This window comes from Anopheles cruzii, chromosome 2 (genome assembly GCF_943734635.1).
Source record: "Anopheles cruzii chromosome 2, idAnoCruzAS_RS32_06, whole genome shotgun sequence".
In the NCBI taxonomy this organism is placed as follows: Eukaryota; Metazoa; Arthropoda; class Insecta; order Diptera; family Culicidae; genus Anopheles; species Anopheles cruzii.
This window is the reverse complement of record NC_069144.1, coordinates 1,168,664-1,188,122: the sequence shown is the minus strand read 5'-3', so window position 1 is coordinate 1,188,122 and position 19,459 is coordinate 1,168,664. Positions and strand designations below refer to the sequence as shown.

The window sequence follows — 19,459 nt, the reverse complement described above, 5'->3', positions numbered from 1 at the left end:
AGGAGCCGGTTGGCTGGCCGACGGAAAATTAGATCGCATCGGAACGCGGAGCCAAGGCAAGGCGAGCGAGAGGCTGTAAATGAATAAATTATTTAATTGGAAGGAAGTTATCCCATTACAAAGGGCAGAACCGCCACCGCCACCGCCGTCTCTCCGCGTCAGTCAATCCACCCGGCCACGGCGCAAACCATGCTTATGTCATTGTTCAGACCATCGAACCAGGTTCTTCGTGCGTCGGTAAGATGGCGTTGATGAATTCGGATATAATTGCTACGCCAAATCCGGTATCGTTTGCAACATCGGCCGTCTTACCTCGAACCCGGCCGACGGCCGACTTCCTGAAGTTGTGGTTTTGTAATTGCTAAATCGCTCACACACAAACACGTTTGTCAAAGGCCCCTTTCTCTATGGCCAGCCACGCCAGGGAATGCATTCGTTCTGTGGTTTAACCCTTAACGTGAAGCTTTATTCCTTGAAACCATTTGAATGCCATTAGTAAATTCCTGAACCATCCAGAACTTTTAATATTCTTGTCCACACCAAGAAGAGGTAACTTTTGGGATGGAATGTGACCATATTCGTTTATGGAGGACTCGTCATTCGAAATTTATTAGACATTGCCAAAGTTCCTAGCCTTAGTTTGAATAGAGCATCATAAATCGGTCGTTCTTATCGTCACATTCTTGACTTACGTGGTCCAGGAAAGAACTTTAACATACCGTAAGATGATCCATCTAGTGTTTGGATTTTAAACTATCGATTACTTGCGTTTTAAAACGTCAAATTTTCTTCTGGAAATTTTGAGCATTTAGTAAAAACTTTAACAAATACGAAATGGAACGCAAAATTGTCGTATTTGACGGTCGGAAAATCCACACGTCGTTCAAGAGAAGCCAATGCACTCTCAACGAGTGACGGATTTTGGTCTGGCGTCATCATCGGTTGATTTTTCATCAACAACGAAGAAGGAGCCGCCATAACCGTCGATGGCGTACGCTTTCCGAGAAATGTTGGATGAGTGTAGATGGACCGCCCTATACCTTCTGGGTTAAAGTTCTTCATCGGACTGTTGAAGTTACTGTTAGAATGCAGCCGAAAGTTGCATCAAGAATCTTCAGTAATCTTTGGGTCAGGACTCGTAATCTTGCTTTTCCTTCAAGCCTCAACGATCCTGGTTCCTTCAACGCATCTAATTTCGTAATCTCTGCAGTTCTTGGAATAAGATTCCATTTTCCAATGCTTCCAGATAACATAGGATAAAAAGTAAAACAATCATAGTTCTAGTCACTCGACTGAGTGTGAATCCCTCGCAGCTGATAAGCAATAACCGGGTAGTAACGGATTTAAGCACGATAAGTGCCACCGATTCACGAAAAACCAATTAACGGTGAGATTTACGCCAACTAAATGTAGTCACATTTTGCGGTGCTTGTGGCCCAATCGGTCTATCGCCACCGAGGGTCCCTTCCAAGTCCAGCTCGAAAACTAATCTCCACCTGGACAAGGGCGGAACAGGAAACACACACACCAAAGCAGGAGTGTCCCTGTCCATTATTAATTTAACCGCATTACGAACGGATTAGTGACGGGTATTAGACGGCGGCCGGGCCGGGATGGGCGATGTCACCTCGTCGATTCGCCCTCCGTTATCAGATTTTTGTAGCCCGGCACCTTCGGAAGGTGAACGACGCAATCGTCAAGACACCGGCTGAGAAGGTCATTGCTGTCGTTTACCGGAAGTGGTGTCTCCTTCGGTCTCCCGGTCCCTTTAATTCCCGTAATCCAATAAATAGCTTATTCGAGGCGAGTTTTCTCTAACGATTTTCTTTCTCTCTCTTTCTTTCGCTCCTTTACAGAATATGAAGGTTCGAGTGAGTCAGTAAGGAAGAGCAACCTATAGAGCGCCCGAACCGAATCAACGTTCCCTCGGAAGCCGCGCCTGAGTACGTCATTACTGTGTCCCCCCCGATAGTCCGGATGATGTCGACCGAGCAGCCCTTCGCCATGTCCGCGGCGCGAAGTCTTCGGCTCTTGCTGCTGGCAGCGCTACTCATGTTGGTGCCACGCGCGGTCACCGCCGGACTGGCCAACTGTCCACTCGGCTGTCAGTGCGACGACGATACGCTCGTCGTGACGTGCGGCGAAGGCCAACTGGACGTGCTCCCGATCGTGCTGAACCCGTCCCTGGAGCGGCTAGTCATTAAGAATAACAAAATCAAAACCATCGACTCGTCGATGGTGTTCTACGCCGAGCTGACGTTTCTGGACCTCAGCTACAACCACCTGTTCAACATGCCGCCCCGCACGTTCGCCTACCAGAAGAAGCTGACCGAGCTGCACCTGAACCACAACAAGGTCGGCGCCGTGACGAACAAAACGTTCGTCGGGCTCGTCTCGCTGACGGTGCTGAACCTGCGCGGGAACTTCCTCGACGAGCTACCGGAGGGTGTGTTCGCCGGTGTCCCGAAGCTACAGGAGATCAACCTGGGCCAGAACCGGATCGCCAAGATCGACCCGAAAGCGTTCGCGGGGCTGGCCAACCTGCGGGTTCTCTACCTGGACGATAACACCATCAGCACGGTACCGTCACCAGCCTTCACACCCCTGCGCACCCTGGCCGAGCTCTACCTCGGTCTCAACTCGTTCGCGACCGTCCCCCGGGAGGCGTTCGCTGCGTTGCCGGGACTGGCTCGGCTCGATCTGAAGGGTGCGGCCCTGCTGAACGTGACGCGCGATAGTTTCCGGGGTCTGGAGCAGCTGCGGATCCTCGATCTGTCCGACAATCGGTTGGCGCGCATCCCGACCGGTGAGCTGGCATCGCTCGAGCGGCTCGAGGAACTGTCGCTGGGGCAGAACGACTTCGAGAGTGTCCCGGCCGGCGCATTCGCCGGGTTGGGCCAACTCCGGCGGCTCGACATATCCGGCTCGCTGAAGCTGCACCGCATCGACGGTGGTGCGTTCGCGGCCAACACCAACCTGGAGGAGATCACGCTCGCCTCCAACAAGGCACTGTCCGAGATCCAGGAGGGTGCGCTCAGTGGGTTGCCACACCTGAGGCGCATCGTGCTGCGGGACAACGCCCTGACCACGCTCACCGACGGGTTGTTCACGTGGAACGAGCTGATCGAGTTGGACCTGTCGGAGAATCCGCTCCGGTGTGACTGTCAGATGCTGTGGCTTCGGAACCTTCTGGTCAGCCGGGCCGGTAACGCGACGGGGCTTCAGGATGGCCAGCAGCAACCCGTTCAGTTGCCGGTGGTCTGTGCGGCCCCGGACCGGCTGCGGGAACAGGCACTCCAGAGTCTTTCGCCCGAGCTGCTCGGTTGCTCGCATCCGGACCGTCAACAGCAGGCCATAATCTGTGCGGTGCTGGTCGGAGTGGCCGCTCTCCTCACGACACTGGCGCTCGTCATCTACAAGTGCCGTCGGTGGATCCAGAAGATGGTCAAGGGCAGCTGGGGTGGCAATGGGATCGGGCGGAAGGAGCGCGAGTACCAGAAGACGTTCTCCGAGGAGGACTACTCGGCGCGCCATCCTCACCCGTGTCCAGGTGGTGGAGTCGGTGGCGGCGGTGGTGGTGGGCCACCGGGTGGTGGGTTGGCCATCCACCCGACGACACTGAACAACTATCAGATCAACAACCACCACCATCACCACCATTCGCACGGCATCCGGCACATACCGGTGACGGAGCTATAGCTAGAGGCTCCCCCTCCACCACCGCGGCGGGCGGCCGGTCCGGCGGCGGTGGGTGGAGTGGGAGTCGCGGGCCACCAGACGACGACGGCCACCAGCTTCCTGCAGGACCAGCTGGCGGCGACGGTCGGCGGCACGGTCAAGCCGGGCATGAAACTGTTCCCCAACTACACGCCTCCGATTCCGCCCCACCATCACCTCGGTGAGAATGGTGGGTTGCCGGGGGGTGGTGGTGGTGGCCCCGCCAACCACCACTATCACCAGATCACCTACCAAACGCACCAGCAAACGCTCGCTCCGCTCCGACTCAACCAGGACCACTTCCTGCCGCGGGACAAGACGAATACCATCGGAGGTGGTGGTGCAGGAGGTCCGTCGTGTCCGCGGTCTGGCCAGCAGCAGCAGCAGCAGGCCAAGTATCAGACCCACCACCATCATCACCACGGCCACCCGAATGGTGGCGCGTACCCTCAGTCGCCACTCGACCACTCGCGCCTCTATCACCTCCCGCAGGACCACCACCAGCGTGCCGGGGACGATGATGATGATGATGACAGCGAGCTGCACCATCACCAACACCATCATCAGCGGCCAATGCACCATCATCATCATCTTCACCACCAGCGTCGCGACGAAGACGACGAAGGATCGGACCGGGAAGACGATGATACGCTGGATGTCAACGGGAGTGGCGGCGGTGGTCAGGATGATGAGGGTAGTGGCGACAGTGCCGACAGTCCCAGTGAGGCCACGTCACCACCGCAGAGCCCCCTGCCACCGGAGCTACCGATCCGCAACGGGTTGCTTCCGCCACCGCCGAGCTACAGCGCGGCGAACCTAGAACTGAACCACATCAACAACAACAACGCGGATCCGCGAGGCCGCGGAACGTCCCCTTCGCCACCGACGCCACCATCCTGCACACCGCCGCCACCGGCCGGTAGCGGCCGGAAGACACTGTCGTCCGTGAGGCACTATCACTAGGTGTGTGTGTGTATAGATTTCTCGACACGTCCTCTTCCGGCTGAGAGACCTCCTAGCAGTAGATAGGATTAGAACCCATTCACCCCGCGGATCGGAGCCGTGTGTCATCGTTGTGACATTGTTGTGACATCGCCACTCTGACTCTGACCACTCCAGAACTGTCAGCTCCAACTCGGTCGTGGCTTCACCGGGCCAAATTCCAATTAGGCAAAAAGCTCCGAGCCTTCCGGCGGAGGAAGCGAAGGAAAAAAGCGACCAGGAATTAAATGTTTACCCCATAATTAGCCTTCCGGCCGGCGGCTGTGGCTGGAAACCGCAAGTCCGCGTGGGGCCACTACTGGCCGTGAGCAGTGATAACCACAATCACGTCTTAAGTCACGGCGTACGGTTGGTTTCTTTTACGCTTTTCTTGGCCCTTTGGGGGGAAAATTGGAAACTCTACTTGGTACGTCCGGGAATCCGTCAGACTGGAACTAGTCTTAAAAGGAGACTCCACGACAACATATACAACCAGGCAAACAGAAGCACGAACAGTTGCAGAACGCTCTAGCAGTCATCGTTATCGTCATCATCGTGAGCGTCATTGTCGCACGGCTATGACCGAGTACTCCAAGGAGACCCCGAGGCCGGCGGGGCGGGAATGTTGTTTAATTAAATTAATGGCCGGAATAATGTCGGTGACATCCGGCGGCGGCGGCCGGGGGTTCTGCAGCGGAAGGCCTTCGCCTTGCCCGTGGTTATACCGGAAAGTGTTTATTGATTTAGTTGATGAACAACTTTGGCGCGGCTTTCTTAAGAAACCCCATCGTCCTCGCTACCGCCGGGGACTCCACGTGGTGTTCCTCGAAGATCAATAGACCCGAAGCGAATCAAAGTGCTTGACATTTATCGATGCATGACGCTGTTTTCCCTTCGGTTGGTTGGCGTTTTTTTCACTGCGAGTGCGCTCCACAAATATATGTTGGCGTTCCGGCCGGTCTCCACCGATACCCGGGACGTAATTATAATCAAACAACTCCAACCCTCCGGGTGTCCCCCCCGTGTCCTGGTGGCCCTTTTTTCTTGCGTATTAATTACAGAAAAGATCCGAGCAACCACCGAGTCCGGGTCCGACATCAAAGTCGAATCGAAACTCGAACGGTTCTTTCGCCGCATTTTTTTCCAGGGACTCCCATCTCGATGTGTCTCGAACCGCAATTTGATATTCGCCCCATCAAAATGAGGTCACCGCGCCACGTGAAAGGCGCCATTCATGCCCTGCTAGGGGTCGAGCGCGAAATTCATTCATAGCAGCTGGCAGCTAGGCTTCGGGGCCAACCCTAATCTCTCTCACCCTTGGCTGGACCCCGCGCTCGGGACCGATTGGATCGATTCATCATTATCGGGCGGCGACGGCCGATGAGAAACTCCTGAAAGTGGGACTCACGTTTTGACCCCAACACGGCGGCGGCGATGGCAGTCCATCCAGTAGCCTTCCCGGTCGCGGTCGCGGTCGTGTACAGCAATTAACCGCGAGATCTGCCGGTCGGTCGCGCTAATCGCAATAAGATCTCCCGAGGAACCGTCACGGTTCCGTCAGCCGGAGCCCCGGCAACCTTTTGAGGTCCCGCGGTGGGGAGCGATGTCTTCGAGGTCCCTGAGCTATGCCACCAGCATTGTCAACGCCGCCGCTCGGTGGCCTCGTTTTGCGGAAATCAAACCTCGCTTCACTTTCGACCTAATAGAACCATCAATCATACTTTATGTGTGTGTCCGGATCTCGTGGCACGTTCCGATGGCCCCGGGGGGTTCGAAGTTTGTCTCCGGCAGCTTCAGACTCCTGGGCTAATTAGAGAGTGCAAGTGGAAAGCGTGAGCAGATTTACGTTTGAAGCGTGGATTCGACATGCTTTCGGCGGTCCTGCTTCGAAAAGCATTGCCTTTAGATTGTCACTCATTCACTTTAAAGCGAATGCTAAGTTGAAGCTACAAGTTGGCCTCTTATTTATCACATTGGCGTACTTTTCGTCACCGAGTTTTTAATTCTCTTGATGATTTTTCTCTAATTAATCCTCCACTTTCTGCCGCAACTTGAAAGCGGGCAGCAAAAGCTGCTTGGAGATCAAAGTTGAGACCTGTCACCCTTAGTTTGGGATAGGGCATGGCTAGAGACCCCGCGGCAGGACGACTTCCCTCGCCGGACAGTCAAGCGGAAGATAGAGAGAGAGAGAAAAACAAACGCGACGCGGAAGGTCTGAAACAATTAAATCATTTAAAAAGCCCCCAATTGTGGACGGTTGGCAGCCAGCCGCCCGCCCGCCAGTATTTATAGCCTGCGGACGGGAACCGACTGCGTCTCTCGGCCGACCGACCGTCGTAGGCTAAGTAACGCATAATGACACTTAAAAGTCACGTCCGCCGGGTTTATGATGCCGCCGCCGGGACCCGAACGCCGGGAACGAGCACCTTGAGGGTGCGTGTTGCGGGTTGCGCTTCATTTTGAGTCCCGTTTCTCGCCCCGAGGGAGGCATCCATTTGAATCCAGTCCGTGGGGGATCGCGGACGACTCCTTCTGGTAATTATGCCATAAAAGTGGAAGAATCACATTTTTTTGCGGCAAAATAAGCCCATCAAACGGGGGAAAGGTAAAGAAAGGAACGTTAAGTTTGTGGAGATCACTTGAAACAAAAAGAATACGATGACACCCGGCCACCGATGGCCACACATTAGGTGAGATGAAAAATGGATGTGAAAATTTTGTCAACGGGGCCCATGAATTTCCACCTGAGAGCGCGCGCGCCCCTCGCCCCCCCAGGCCCCGCGTAATGGGCTAAGTAATGAGACTAATGAGTGAGCCAGGAAGAGAATAGTGTGTAATGAAAATTAAATTATATTCCTAAACCAGGCCGCGACACGCGAGCATAGTTCTGTCACGGGAAGTCTCCCGAAGGAAGCGCCATCGTTAACGAACAGACACGCGGACCGGACCCGTCCTGGAAGGTGGTTGGAAAATTGAATTTAAAATTGAACAAAATTGAAAGCACGAAAAAAAAACCGGAATTATCAAGCCCTTCTGCTCGAGCTTTCTCGCTCACTCTCTCTCTCTCTCTCATTCTCTCTTTCTCTGTGTAGTACCGAGAGGTAGGAAAAAGGAACGGACCCGCAAAAGCGCAATAAAATAATGGTCTCTGGCCACGACGACGACGACAGGCCGTGGGGCGGAGGTAACTGTCGGCTACTTAGCGAAGAAAACCGCAGAACCCGGGGTCGGTGTGGCGATAAAGTGAAAAACTTCTTGCCCCCTTCTGGCCCCTTCCTGGCTTCCCTGGCTAGTGGCGCTAGACGCTAGGAGTAACTTCAAACTTGAAAAGCAATATTCTTCTTTACAAAGAAACTACTAAACTATCGGATCGGTAAGGGGGCCGCGGTAACAGCGGTTGAAGCCCGGACACAGTGAAGCGGCCGGAACCGGAAAACGCGCTAAAACTCGATTCAATCATTCGTACCATTCGTACATTGTTCTTTAACGTGATACAAATTACACACACGAACACACTTAACAACGCATCGTTACTATGGCAACCTACGACCTAGATTCTAGATACCAACGAAAGAAGCGAGCGAGAGATGTTTAAAACACGCCCATCGGGGACGACCTTCAACGAACGCAAACCGATGTGGATGTAAATAGATAACGGTGCGATAACGCTAAACAAGAAAAGGGGCGAAAGCTCACGCCGCAAACTTAGTCAAAATTGAAACGCGAAACTTTTGTGTAAATAGTAAAAGAGACAGCAAAAAGCAAAGGAAACTCTCCGTTCCCGTAAATGTGTTTTCGGAAATCGTAAGCGTTTTGAATTGGAATTGACAACAAAACCGTGGAGTGGATCAACCCCTATATCAGAACCAGGCAGCAGAGAAGGGGATCCGATACCGGGAGAATGGGGCCGTCAAGTCGGATCGGATCGGATTGTTGTTATCAGTTTTTAAAACCGAACCCATAGTTAGTCAAAAGCTCTGTAAATTAATCAATCAACAAGCCCCGCGCTGGGCACCGGAAAGCGAAAGGAACTTAACGTTAGTCTATAATCAATTGGCTGCAAATTAGCCTACAAACTGAGCCCACTCTCTTCAAGAGCCGAGCACAGAAAGGGAGTGGTGAAACAATTTCATATGTAACAGTACTACTTCGTCGAAGCGTAACCCAGAGCAGAGAACCTTACTAGAAGATAGAGACTAGACGAACGAAACAAGGCTGCTACAGCGAAGCCCGCTACGAGGTGTGATGATTAATGTTAGAGCTGCGAAGGCAGCGCGCGATTGAGCGAGAGTTACGTGAGAGTTAGCATAAACGAAAATTAAGTGTTGTAAATATCAAGACTCCATCATCAAAGCTATAGGAAGAAGTCGGTAGGCTGTAAGGAAGGAATATAAATAGAAACAAAAAAATATTACAAATCATAAACACGGCGGATGCGCGGGTTAGCGAACACAAGGAAACAGCAACAGCAACACGATGAAACGATGGAAAATGAAGGAATAATTTTTCATTAAAAATAAAAACAAAACGTGGAACTTGTTCTTCATTCACTGTTGTTCGGGTTTTGTGGGTTAATTGGGTCTATGATGTAATTACATTGGCCTAGCAGAGATCCCTCCATAGCTCCGGGCGCCAACCACGGCCAGAGATTTTGGCCTTCACCGGTTCCTCTGGCCGTGGTGTCGATAGGACCGCCACCGGCCACCGAGAAAGAAACAACGATCGGTTAATTAATAAACAACGGTCGCGTAAAACAATGTAACTAATAGCGAGATGCCGCGGCCTCTGGACAGGGCGGCGTGTGTCGTGACGCGTTTTTTGACGGTTCTGGTCCAAGAACCGTCCCGTCGATGTGTTTATGGCGCACCCTCCACGCCCGCCGGCGGCCGGTCGGTGGATTGTTGTGAAATAAAACAACTGCTAATTAATTTCATTAAAGTTTGTTTTCGATTGCTACTCCCGCGTGCCGAAGTGGCCACGCTCGTGGGAGAGAGGCCATCGCCGGGCCATTTGTGCCAGGCGCTGGCACCCCTCGGGGCCGGGCACAGGTTGAAAAAACAATCACTATGTCCACGCCTCCGTCTGTGCGCGAGTTCTTGGCCAGTGGCGTGCCGAGGCGTCGTGCGTCTTGAAAGTGCTCGTCTCCATCTCGTCGGAAGAAGAAATTTTCGGCGAAGCGAAAGTAACAACAAACCCAACCCAACTACCATCCGGAACCCGGTGGTTGGCGGAATGTTGGCGGAGTAGGAAAAGTAGGGGAAAAAGATGCTAAATTGCATTTGTTGAGGCATCGGACGGGACGTCACGCGAAAGGAGATGTGCGCAGGGCCAAAGGAAGGCTGGTTGGTGAGTGAAATGTTTCACGGTTCAAATTTTAACAAAATTCCTCGAGCGCCTCCGGCCGCTTCCGACTGGGCCTCTTCAGAAGGCTCCGTTGGCAGATCAAACACGAAGGCTTCAATCGATGGTGGCCAATCGCGCAGGGCGTCTGTTGGAAGTTGGTTATCGCATCGTAACCTCAGTCACCTGAGGCGTTAAGTTAATCCAGAACCTTGGAAAAGTTTAGTGGAAAATCCGCCAATGTTATAAACAGATATTAGATTCAGCGGCTCATGACATGACCAGCCCACCGGAGTCTGGCGAGGCTGCGATACCGGACTAAAATAAATTGAAATAAGTGGCCAATGAAACAGTTCATACAGTTGTAAAAAATAAACTTTAAGAAGCATTCGAAGCGTTTGTTGACTTTAACCTGGACAGTGTTCCTCTGGGGCACAAAAATTCTGCGCGAGTCCGATCATTTATTTTATCGCTCGAATCAAATTGAAATTCACACCGATTGTAGCCTCAATCTATCAGCGAGCTTGATGGTTCCCAGGACTCTTAAATATTTTATGCTGTCTTCGCGCTGCTTTCGCTCCATTTGCTTCTCTCCGTCCGTCTTTCAAACGATTGCTCGGCGGCGCAGCACAGGCCACAGGCCACGGGCCACTTACCGACATTGTTGTTGTGTTCATTTGGTGCCAGAACCACCTCACGATCTCGGCTAGAATTACATTTCTTTTTAGCGGCTGCTTTCCGAAGCAGACGCCAACCGACGGGACGGGCCGAGCCGAGGGACGGGCCACCGCCAGCGCCCAACTGCCACCGACAAAATGAGTTCAATTTAATCTTCGTGACATTTCAATTTGGCGTTCACATTTTTTCCGCTTTGTTTCTACCCAACGGGACCACGGCGTACGGATTAGGGTACGAATTTCCGATTCCCGGTGCACCGGGAAATGCATCAATGACAGTCCGCGCGTTCTGCAACCCCACCGCCGCCATCATTGTTAAGTCCACCATCACCTTCGTGTTTTGCTCGATCTTCGGCCGCTGCTGCTGAAGGGGACAGCAATCGCAAAAAGTGGAAAGAAATAATTTTAATTAAATTATTTTACCTTTACTCTCTCTCTACTTGTGTTTCGTTTCGGGGCCACCGGTTGATGGCGGCGAGCCTTGAGCCCGATGGCCGCGCAACATTGCCATGCCGCTGCCTGCTGTGGCCGAGTTTACAACAAGCGGCGAAAGAGTTCGCGTTCGGATGAAGCACATCATTAGCCGCGGATTTTCTCGCCCTAATCATCGCCATTCATTCTTCGGCCAAGAAATGGCGCCGCAAAAGGTTGTTGCGCTGCCGCTCAGGATGTCCGAAGGGTTCTTTCAGCGCGACAAAGTGGGGCTTTCGACCCCTTTCTTCGACGGGACCCAGGTTCAATGTGGATCCCGATGCTTTCTTCGCCGCAAGTGCCGAAGAACTTCATTCAATGTGGGGTTCATAAATTGTAATGTTCTGAACTTTTGGCACGATCAAGCGGTGGCAAAAAAGGATCTTTGACACAACTTCTCCGAGTCTCCGGTTCGAGTCCGTTCGGTAGCTTTATATAGGGTGGTGCTGAAAAATTAATTACTAAGCCACACTACTGACCGATCGGGGCTCTCAGGTTGCTTCCTTTTTTTTTGAAGGGGTCTTCAACACTTTGACGACAGTGTCCGCATTCGAGCCGCTATGTTGGCATGTTAATGAGTGGTACGTGATGGGCGGTGTTTTGTCTCCTTTGCAGTTTTGGTCAGTGTTTTGGGCCGGACACAACATCCGCTGCTGCTGCTGCTGCAGTGTAACTGCAGCTACTGCTTCCTTCCGTCATAATGCCGTGCCGAAGGCCGTAAAGCGCCTTGATGGCGCCAGAGGGTGCCGTTTTTATGAATTTATTGTCCCACAATGTCCGCTCGGCACAGTTTCGCGTGCACGTGACGGAGGATCCAGTGGAGCGATATATTCATCATTTTCGCTAGGATGTTCGTTGGGACTTTCTCCGGTGTTTTTTTATGGCGGGACCCCTGAATAGTTCTAGGTCAATGTTTCATTACGGAGCTTAACCTAGTTAATAACAACAGCAGATGTGGGACTATTAAGCTTCCCGGGAGGTCTGTTGATCTAGTTTATTCGAGATAACTCAAATAGGACGCGAACGAGTTACATAAATTTTTTGGATGGATTCGTTCGTTGCATTAAAATTGTTACCCCAGCCGAAAGTCTCAAGGTTGCCAGTGGCTTAAGCCTTGGACCCTCAACGGCACCTGTCCCTTAATACGCTCATTTTTCAACGGCAGCTTTAGGTCACGTTAAACTTTAAAAACCGCGAGTCCACCTGATCGCTTCGTCGACAATCACAATAAAGTCAAGGGAATTTAATTAAGATGATAAATTGGGGGACCCAAAGAAGGACCAACAATCCCTCCCTGCGGGCTAGTTCCCATCCCGGTGCGCTGAGGTCTTATCAGCGACGCATGTCGCAACGCTCGTGGCGCTTTTTTGTTTACTTTATCGTCCTTCGCCTTTATGGATGTGTGTTGTTTGCTTTTTATTCCCATTGCAACTGCAATTCACGTCCATCGTCGTCGTCGTGGTCCGTGTGCACCTTACGGCCGTCGCCATCGAATCGCTTCGATTACGCCGCCATTCGGCGAAGGCCACCAAGTGTTTCGCAGGATGTGTACCGTCCCCCCGGATCGGGTCCGCCTCGCTCCGGGCGGATGTGTACTCCGTGCGAGTGGCCACCTCGGTCTCGGGGAACATGCGAATGCACTCTGTTTAATCACTTCGGCCCTCCGGCGGCCACCGATTGGCGGCCACCGCCCAGGACCTTTCTGGTTCTCGTCGGCCGCTCGGCCGGTGCGTTTGGGAACGAAATTACATAATATTCCTCTCACCGGCAACGGAAACGGGCGGGGTTAACGGGGTTCGACGCACAGTCGACGACAAAGTCGCAGTAGAAAAAAGTGACAAATAGTTTTGGCAAATAGTGAAACAAATTTTAAACCCTCCCATTTATCTACCTTAATCGTTTCTACTTATTGCTGTTCATTTCTTTCTTCATTTCTTTTTTATCATATTTTTATTTACTTCTTTTCCTCTACTTTCCATCATTGCAAAATTATTTTTAATTTACATTTACCTGTTCGGTAATGTTTATTTTATTTCCTTTGTTTTTCCTTTCTCAGGTAAGTCTTTGGCTCCGGCGACGACTGTTGGGACCATTCTCTTCCACACGGCTCGAAACGAAGACAAAAAACGTTCCGGCTCCGACCTCGACGATCATCGACGTGTGGGGACGTGTGGCCGCCCGTGGCCCAGAGAAGAACCTGATCGTAATTGCAGCTATCGGATGACACAACGGTTAAACTTACACCGTGGGCAATTTTTAAATTGAGCTTCCTCGATATGAATCGGCCATCCCATCGACCGAGCGAACGCGCGGGGGCCCCATATGTACACGCGAACAGCATCATCATCACTTAAAAGCTCGGCCTCACGCACACCCCAGTGCCTCGAGGCGCGACCAAGGCGGGCCGCGAACGTCCTTTCTTTCTTCCCTTTTTCCGTTTTATTCCCTTTTTCCTTTGCGCGATTTTTGGTTTCGTTTAGGGCGTTTTCAAGAACCGGGGTCGCCCGGAAAAGCTGAGCATTCCAGGGCCGCTTTGGTTTGTCACACGAAATTTCACATTCCTTGGCCCCTTAGTCAGCGCAGCATAATGGGCCGCCCCTCTGAATGGGTGGCTCCAAAACAATCGAGCAACCCGCGCTCGCGCTTTGTGTTCCTTTTATAGCATTGCGCATTAACATTTTTGTCCTTCCCCGCAGGGGCTCGGGGAATGTTTTCACACCTGCACCGAAGCCGCAGCCCTTTCTTTTATTGTTTGTGACCATCGGGTCTTCGATCGGCGGCGGGGTCGATTAATGCCACGTGACTCACCGAGAGCCTGGCCTCGTTTTCTTAGCCGCTTTTGCCAAACCCAAATCAGCATCCTCCGCGCCGGGGAATGCAGCTCGCACCGCGAACACACGCACGCTGCAATTATAGTAATCAAAACCGATGCACCGATGCTAGGCATCGGTTTTATGGCCTTTATGGCCGCCGGGCAACCGGGGACGGACCAAGCCAGTGGCGGGCTTTTAATAGCACGGTACGGCAGCGGGCCGTGCTGCGCTTCGGTTTTGCTTTTTTCGGGGCCGATCGCTGCGAAAGGAATGGTAAATGGTTCCAGGGAAACCCCCGGCGAGGGACATTAAAACCATAAACATGCTGGTTTCACAGAAAAAGGAAGCGCACGGCCTGATCCGATTATTCCGAGCCGGGCTAGCGTGGCGTGATTAGTCACTTCGCCTTGCTGCGGAGTTTGATCGTGTCAAAGTCAAGCTGACGCTGATGGGGGGGCCCATCCGATCAGTGAGTAATCATGAAATGCACGCTATTTTGATGTTTTAAAAGGAAATTTAAGTGGAAATTACAGTGCCGCTGGTGGCTTCTAACAAGCTGGTTGGATGTAAACTTAACACTTTTCCGAAACCCTTTCATTTTCTTTTTTAATGCCCGAGTTATGATTGATGGCGAAAAGCGCACAGAAACTAGAACTCAGAGCCAAGTCTGCCAAATGTGCCGCAAAAATTCCTTTGCCAAATGCAATCGACAGCACAACTCATCCATCTTGTTCGTTGAAAGGTGTGAGAATTCAATTTTAAGAACCCACCCGATCAAACGTTCCGATCGGTGATCACCTTTCTGCGTCTTCAATCGCCGCGCGACCAAAGCCCCACCGCTACAAAGTCTTGATTCGACCGCTCCACTGCCCAGAACGCGGCGTCTTGCGAAAAAGCCCGACGTTACGGAACCTTGGCAGAACCACATTTCACCGTTACTCACGATTTTCTGTTCTTTTCGTGTTTTAATTTTCGCCCCAAACACTACTTTTGCGGTAGGAACCCGACCCGCCTCGGCCCTGGAAGGCTCCGGAGTTGCATAACAGCACCGGAATGTAGCGCTCACGCCGCCGTGTCGACAGAAAAAGGCCGGGGAGTCACCACCGCAAGCTGACCTTTTGGCCACTTGCGGTGCTTGCGGTGGTTCCTTGGTGTAAAGGGCGCTCTCCGCCTGGTCCCATGGAGCTAATCCGATCTGAATCGTGCCTGGTTTGTCGTCTCCGGGCCCGGCCGGGCGGCCACAGTCTAATCATCGAGCCATCCTCTCATCGAGCATTAGCATATTAATGCACTCCACCTCGGCCCGGCTTAAAGCCTAGTTCTGGCACCTCCGACGGTGGCCACCGTCGATGCAGATGCATTTCAATTTGCGGTCGGTACCCGGCCCGGAGATGGACGCCGCCTAAAAACAGTCGGCCGAAGCACCGAAAAACACCGACCGAAAGCTAATCAAATTCATGCATCCTTGCATTCCTTGCCGCGTTGCGATCAATCGACCAGCCAGAGGTAACGGTCCGTGCCGACCGGTGTTCCGGGCTCGACCGCGACGCCAAACCACAGAATGGCAAAAATAAAATGAATATTTGATCGAAATCGAACCCTGCTGTGCCGACTGGGAGCCGGTGCACCGCGCCCTGGATGCATCTGGATGCAGCCACACCGACGGATGCGTTTGCGGTGGCTTCCGGTCCCGGCGCCCGGCCCCGGCCCGGGGCACCGGGTGTGCGGTGCCAAAAATGAAGTCCTCCACTGGCGGGCGTTTGACTTCCTGGCGCACGGCAAATTGATTTCCGCCACCAACGGTCGACGCCATCGACCGCAGAACCGGGAATTCTGGACGGAGTTAGATTGGGAAGGTGGTTGCGGCGCGGTGGTCGGTTGTAATCGCGCGAAGGGAGCGCGAAACTTTTTTCATTTCCACCGGACACCGGCCACCGGTGGGGCGAAAGTGGGCAGTTTATGTTTTGCTGCTCCTGCGAACGGTCCCAATATGTTGCCGCCCATGCAGGACAACGGCGCAACAATGGTTCGGTGGACGGATTCCGATTGGATTAGTTCGCGAACTAAGTTTAATAACAATTTGGCACAAAGTGTAAGTGACTGTCGTTCGGGGGGCGTCGCTCTCGGTGGCACGCGGCAGTACCTTAAAAGAGGGAAATTGTTTTCCTTTCATGAACCCGGGACCCCCGGGGTTTTAAGTACCACAAGCCATGTTATTTAATTAAGATTGTTGGTATTATTGATTAACATAATTGATGGTTTTTGGTATTGATTTTTTAACGAGGGTTCGTCGCTTGCGGTCGAGGCCTTGTTCTGGACAAAAATATTGAACATTAAATATGGTGTAATGGTGAATTAAGTAATCCAATCTAATAATCCAAATTTTTGATAATTAATTTTAATCCAAAACTCAAGAGAGCTTGTGCCTTGTTCCACCATCCGTTAATCGTTAACCTGACCGCGGTACGCGCTGAAGGTCGCGCGAGCTGGTCACACACAATTTGAATGTAACGACCCTCGAAACACGTCCCGTGACGACATTGAACTTCCGCAAACGAAGCCAACGGCGAAAAAAGCCACCATGAAACATCGGCCAGAAGAGGAAAACATCCTCCAAGACCTCAAGACAAGCTCAACGCTGGCCGGCCGGTGTGTTGGGGAGGGCTTGGCGCACATGTTACACGTCCCGGACACCCCCCGTCTCGGCCAACGTTAATGCATCTAATTAAAAAATTCCATCATCCAAGCCGCCAACGAGGGGATGGGAACGAGATAGATTAACAGCCTAGAAGGCCGAAAAAACCGAGGCCGAGGCCGGCAGAATAATGTGAAGGATGTCGTCACGGTTCGATGACGCCAGTGACAAGGCAACATTCCCGGCCCTCGGTGGCCACCTCTAGTGGGCAAACATCGTCCGTTCTCTTCTGCACTCTGCCAGATGGCCCCCCCCGCGATATCGGGGCCGCGGAGCCGATGCATGCATGTAATCAGAGCCAAATTACAATAAAGTTTAAACAGAAATCGCGGCCAACAACAAACTTTGACACAAGACAAAAAAAACAGCAAACCCCGACCGACCGAAACAAGAACCGTGTGGCCGTGCCGCGCGATATCGCGAACAAGATCCGCGCGGGCCGGTTGGACATGGGCAAACCCTCGAGGAAGGAGCATTATCAGTGGTGTGTCGCGCCGTCGGCGTGGAACGATGAGTAGGCAGAACATCAAGCGGAATCCAAGCGGGGGCCGCAAAGGTCGAAGCACGAACCGGATGATGACGGCGACACGGGCAGCGAAAGGTTGGGAAAAGAACCAGGCCGCTGAGACGCATTCCGTTCCGTGTTTAACTTATTTTGCACTTCAACAAATGTTACCTAAAGTTTTGTTATAATACTATATTATTTCGTTAAAATGGATTAACATCCTGGATGGTAATGCCACCGATAAGCGTCATCGAAAAGTACTGCCAGTTCCTTTCGAAACGGCGACCGTTTGGGTGGCGTCGTTCACCGCATGGCCCGTGGCAACAGCCATGCGGCATTGACAGGCACGATAGTAAAGGGCCATCGCCACGGAAAAGCCCAACCAACCCTTGTGAAAGGGTATTCTAACTGTAGCCCGGCCCTCAGCACGTTATCGGACCGTCTGCATCATATTTCTCTTGAAATTCACGACTTTTTTGTCATTTCAATATGCTGCTCTCGCCGTCGCCAGGAATTATGTGGCCCCGGCGTCGGGTTTCTGAACGTTTTGGGCCAGACAACCGCCTTCGGGCCTTCGTCATTCATGTCGGGCCACGGTGCCGGGCGGCCAGGACCGAGACGAGGACGAGCCAGATGCTGCCGAATTGTGTGTATGCGCCGCATGCTGCATGCAATTGATTATTGATTGGTTTATTGTATTTTATTGAGCATTTATAAAATTATAATACAACCGCTCAAGCCCGTCGGATGGTCACGATTTTCGGCACGACTCGGGGACCACGAGGTTCGGTGAGAAACGGGTCGGTTCCTGTAACTGAACTGAGGTGCATTCGCAATCATAAAACATGACAAACCGCATTCACTCGGGTAAAGGACCACGACGCCGGTTGCTGCACATCTATTTGCCATTTTCTATCAAAAGACCAATCAGTGGCCCGGTTTCGGGGTGGATAGAAACATTATTGTGAAGAGGACCCTGGGGACCGGCAATGCTACGGATGATGAACAATAATGCTTTGGAAAACCCTCGATCGAGCCCGTTGAATGCAGGCTTTCCTTTCTCGGTTAGCGTTCTCTTCGTTCAACCTTTCCTTTGGTGTGTGTTGAGTGGGTTTATGACTTGGACGCGGTTTTTGAATGTTGATCGATGATAAGAAAAAGCCACAAGAATTGGATAAAATGATTGAAATAGAAAATAACTTATAGCCAAAAATGCAAAAATTGCCCAATTATTTGGCCTAAATTGGTCGCAAGCCGGCGCTGTAAGCAGCCCGGGCGTAGCAATAAAATAAAATTCGTTTATCGCCATCGGCAGCCTTTTTGTTCCTTTTTAATTTGGGCCTCACGCGCTCCCTATCTCGCCGTGGCATCATCATCATCATAATCAAATCATTTCCATTATGAACATCCGCGAGCCAATAACCATTAGCACACACAGACAAAGCACACCGGGTCCACGCAGAGAGAGGGTTGCTGCACTAATTACCGTGGCCGACCGGCGGCGGCGGCAGTTTCCAGCGCCTTCGCTCCAAACGACTTCCTCGGCAGGGCGTTTGATCGCGATTGACAGTCATTTCCTTCGATTGTTTCAAGCGCCGAGCAGCAGCCTGCGGGCGGTGCAGAAAATTGCAGTTCCATCCACTGCCTGCTATGGTGGGTTGCAACCCGACCACGCCGACGAAGAACTTTGCGATTGGCGGCTTTTCGGGCAAAGAAGTAGATTTGGCGCGAGGGTATCATTAGACAATTTGGGAACAGGCCTTAGAAACGCGGCCCCCCTAAGCGGCTGCCGCCGAGTAACCTTTAAAAGCGCCCGAAGGACAAACGGTGTCGGCAGCTTGCGGGACGATTTGGAACTGGGGTGCGTTAAAAACAATGTTCGAAGCCAAGGGGTTTTGAGGTGACCGAGTGGCACCACCTGAAAACGGTGCTCCATCGTGCCGGGGATGTGTTTTATCGATACGTTTAGCGTAACAAACGACCAGCCGATGGTATCAGCGGCCAACGAGCGTCACAGTTCGCTGGACATTAAATTTTAGATCGTAGTTTGATATTTGAATGTGAAAGAAACGGTCGAAGATCGCTGAAAATAGTTTCTCCTATTCTTTTTGTAATCAAATCTGTTGTCTCCTCTTCAATTTTGTTCTGACTATAACAAAAGAAACGACTTAACTAACCAACATGAGAGAACTGTAGCAAACCCGTCCGAGTCCGCACTAGTTCGATGTTAAGCTAAGTTACTTCTTTTCAGTTCCTCATT

The 19,459-nt window shown here is 52.1% G+C and overlaps 2 protein-coding genes across 2 annotated transcripts; both read left to right on the top strand.

Moving 5' to 3' along the window:
* The first annotated feature begins 1,980 nt into the window (after window positions 1-1,980).
* On the top strand, window positions 1,981-3,699 carry LOC128269315 (insulin-like growth factor-binding protein complex acid labile subunit). Its single transcript, XM_053006750.1, has one exon. It carries the CDS (start codon window positions 1,981-1,983, stop codon window positions 3,697-3,699), a length of 1,719 nt encoding a protein of 572 aa, XP_052862710.1.
* Window positions 3,700-3,846: 147 nt separating this feature from the next.
* LOC128269313 (uncharacterized) lies at window positions 3,847-4,680 on the top strand. The gene is made up of 3 exons (XM_053006748.1): window positions 3,847-4,160; window positions 4,210-4,222; window positions 4,321-4,680. The coding sequence occupies exons 1-3, from the start codon at window positions 3,847-3,849 to the stop codon at window positions 4,678-4,680; spliced, it is 687 nt and encodes a 228-aa protein (XP_052862708.1).
* The last annotated feature ends 14,779 nt before the right edge of the window (window positions 4,681-19,459 follow it).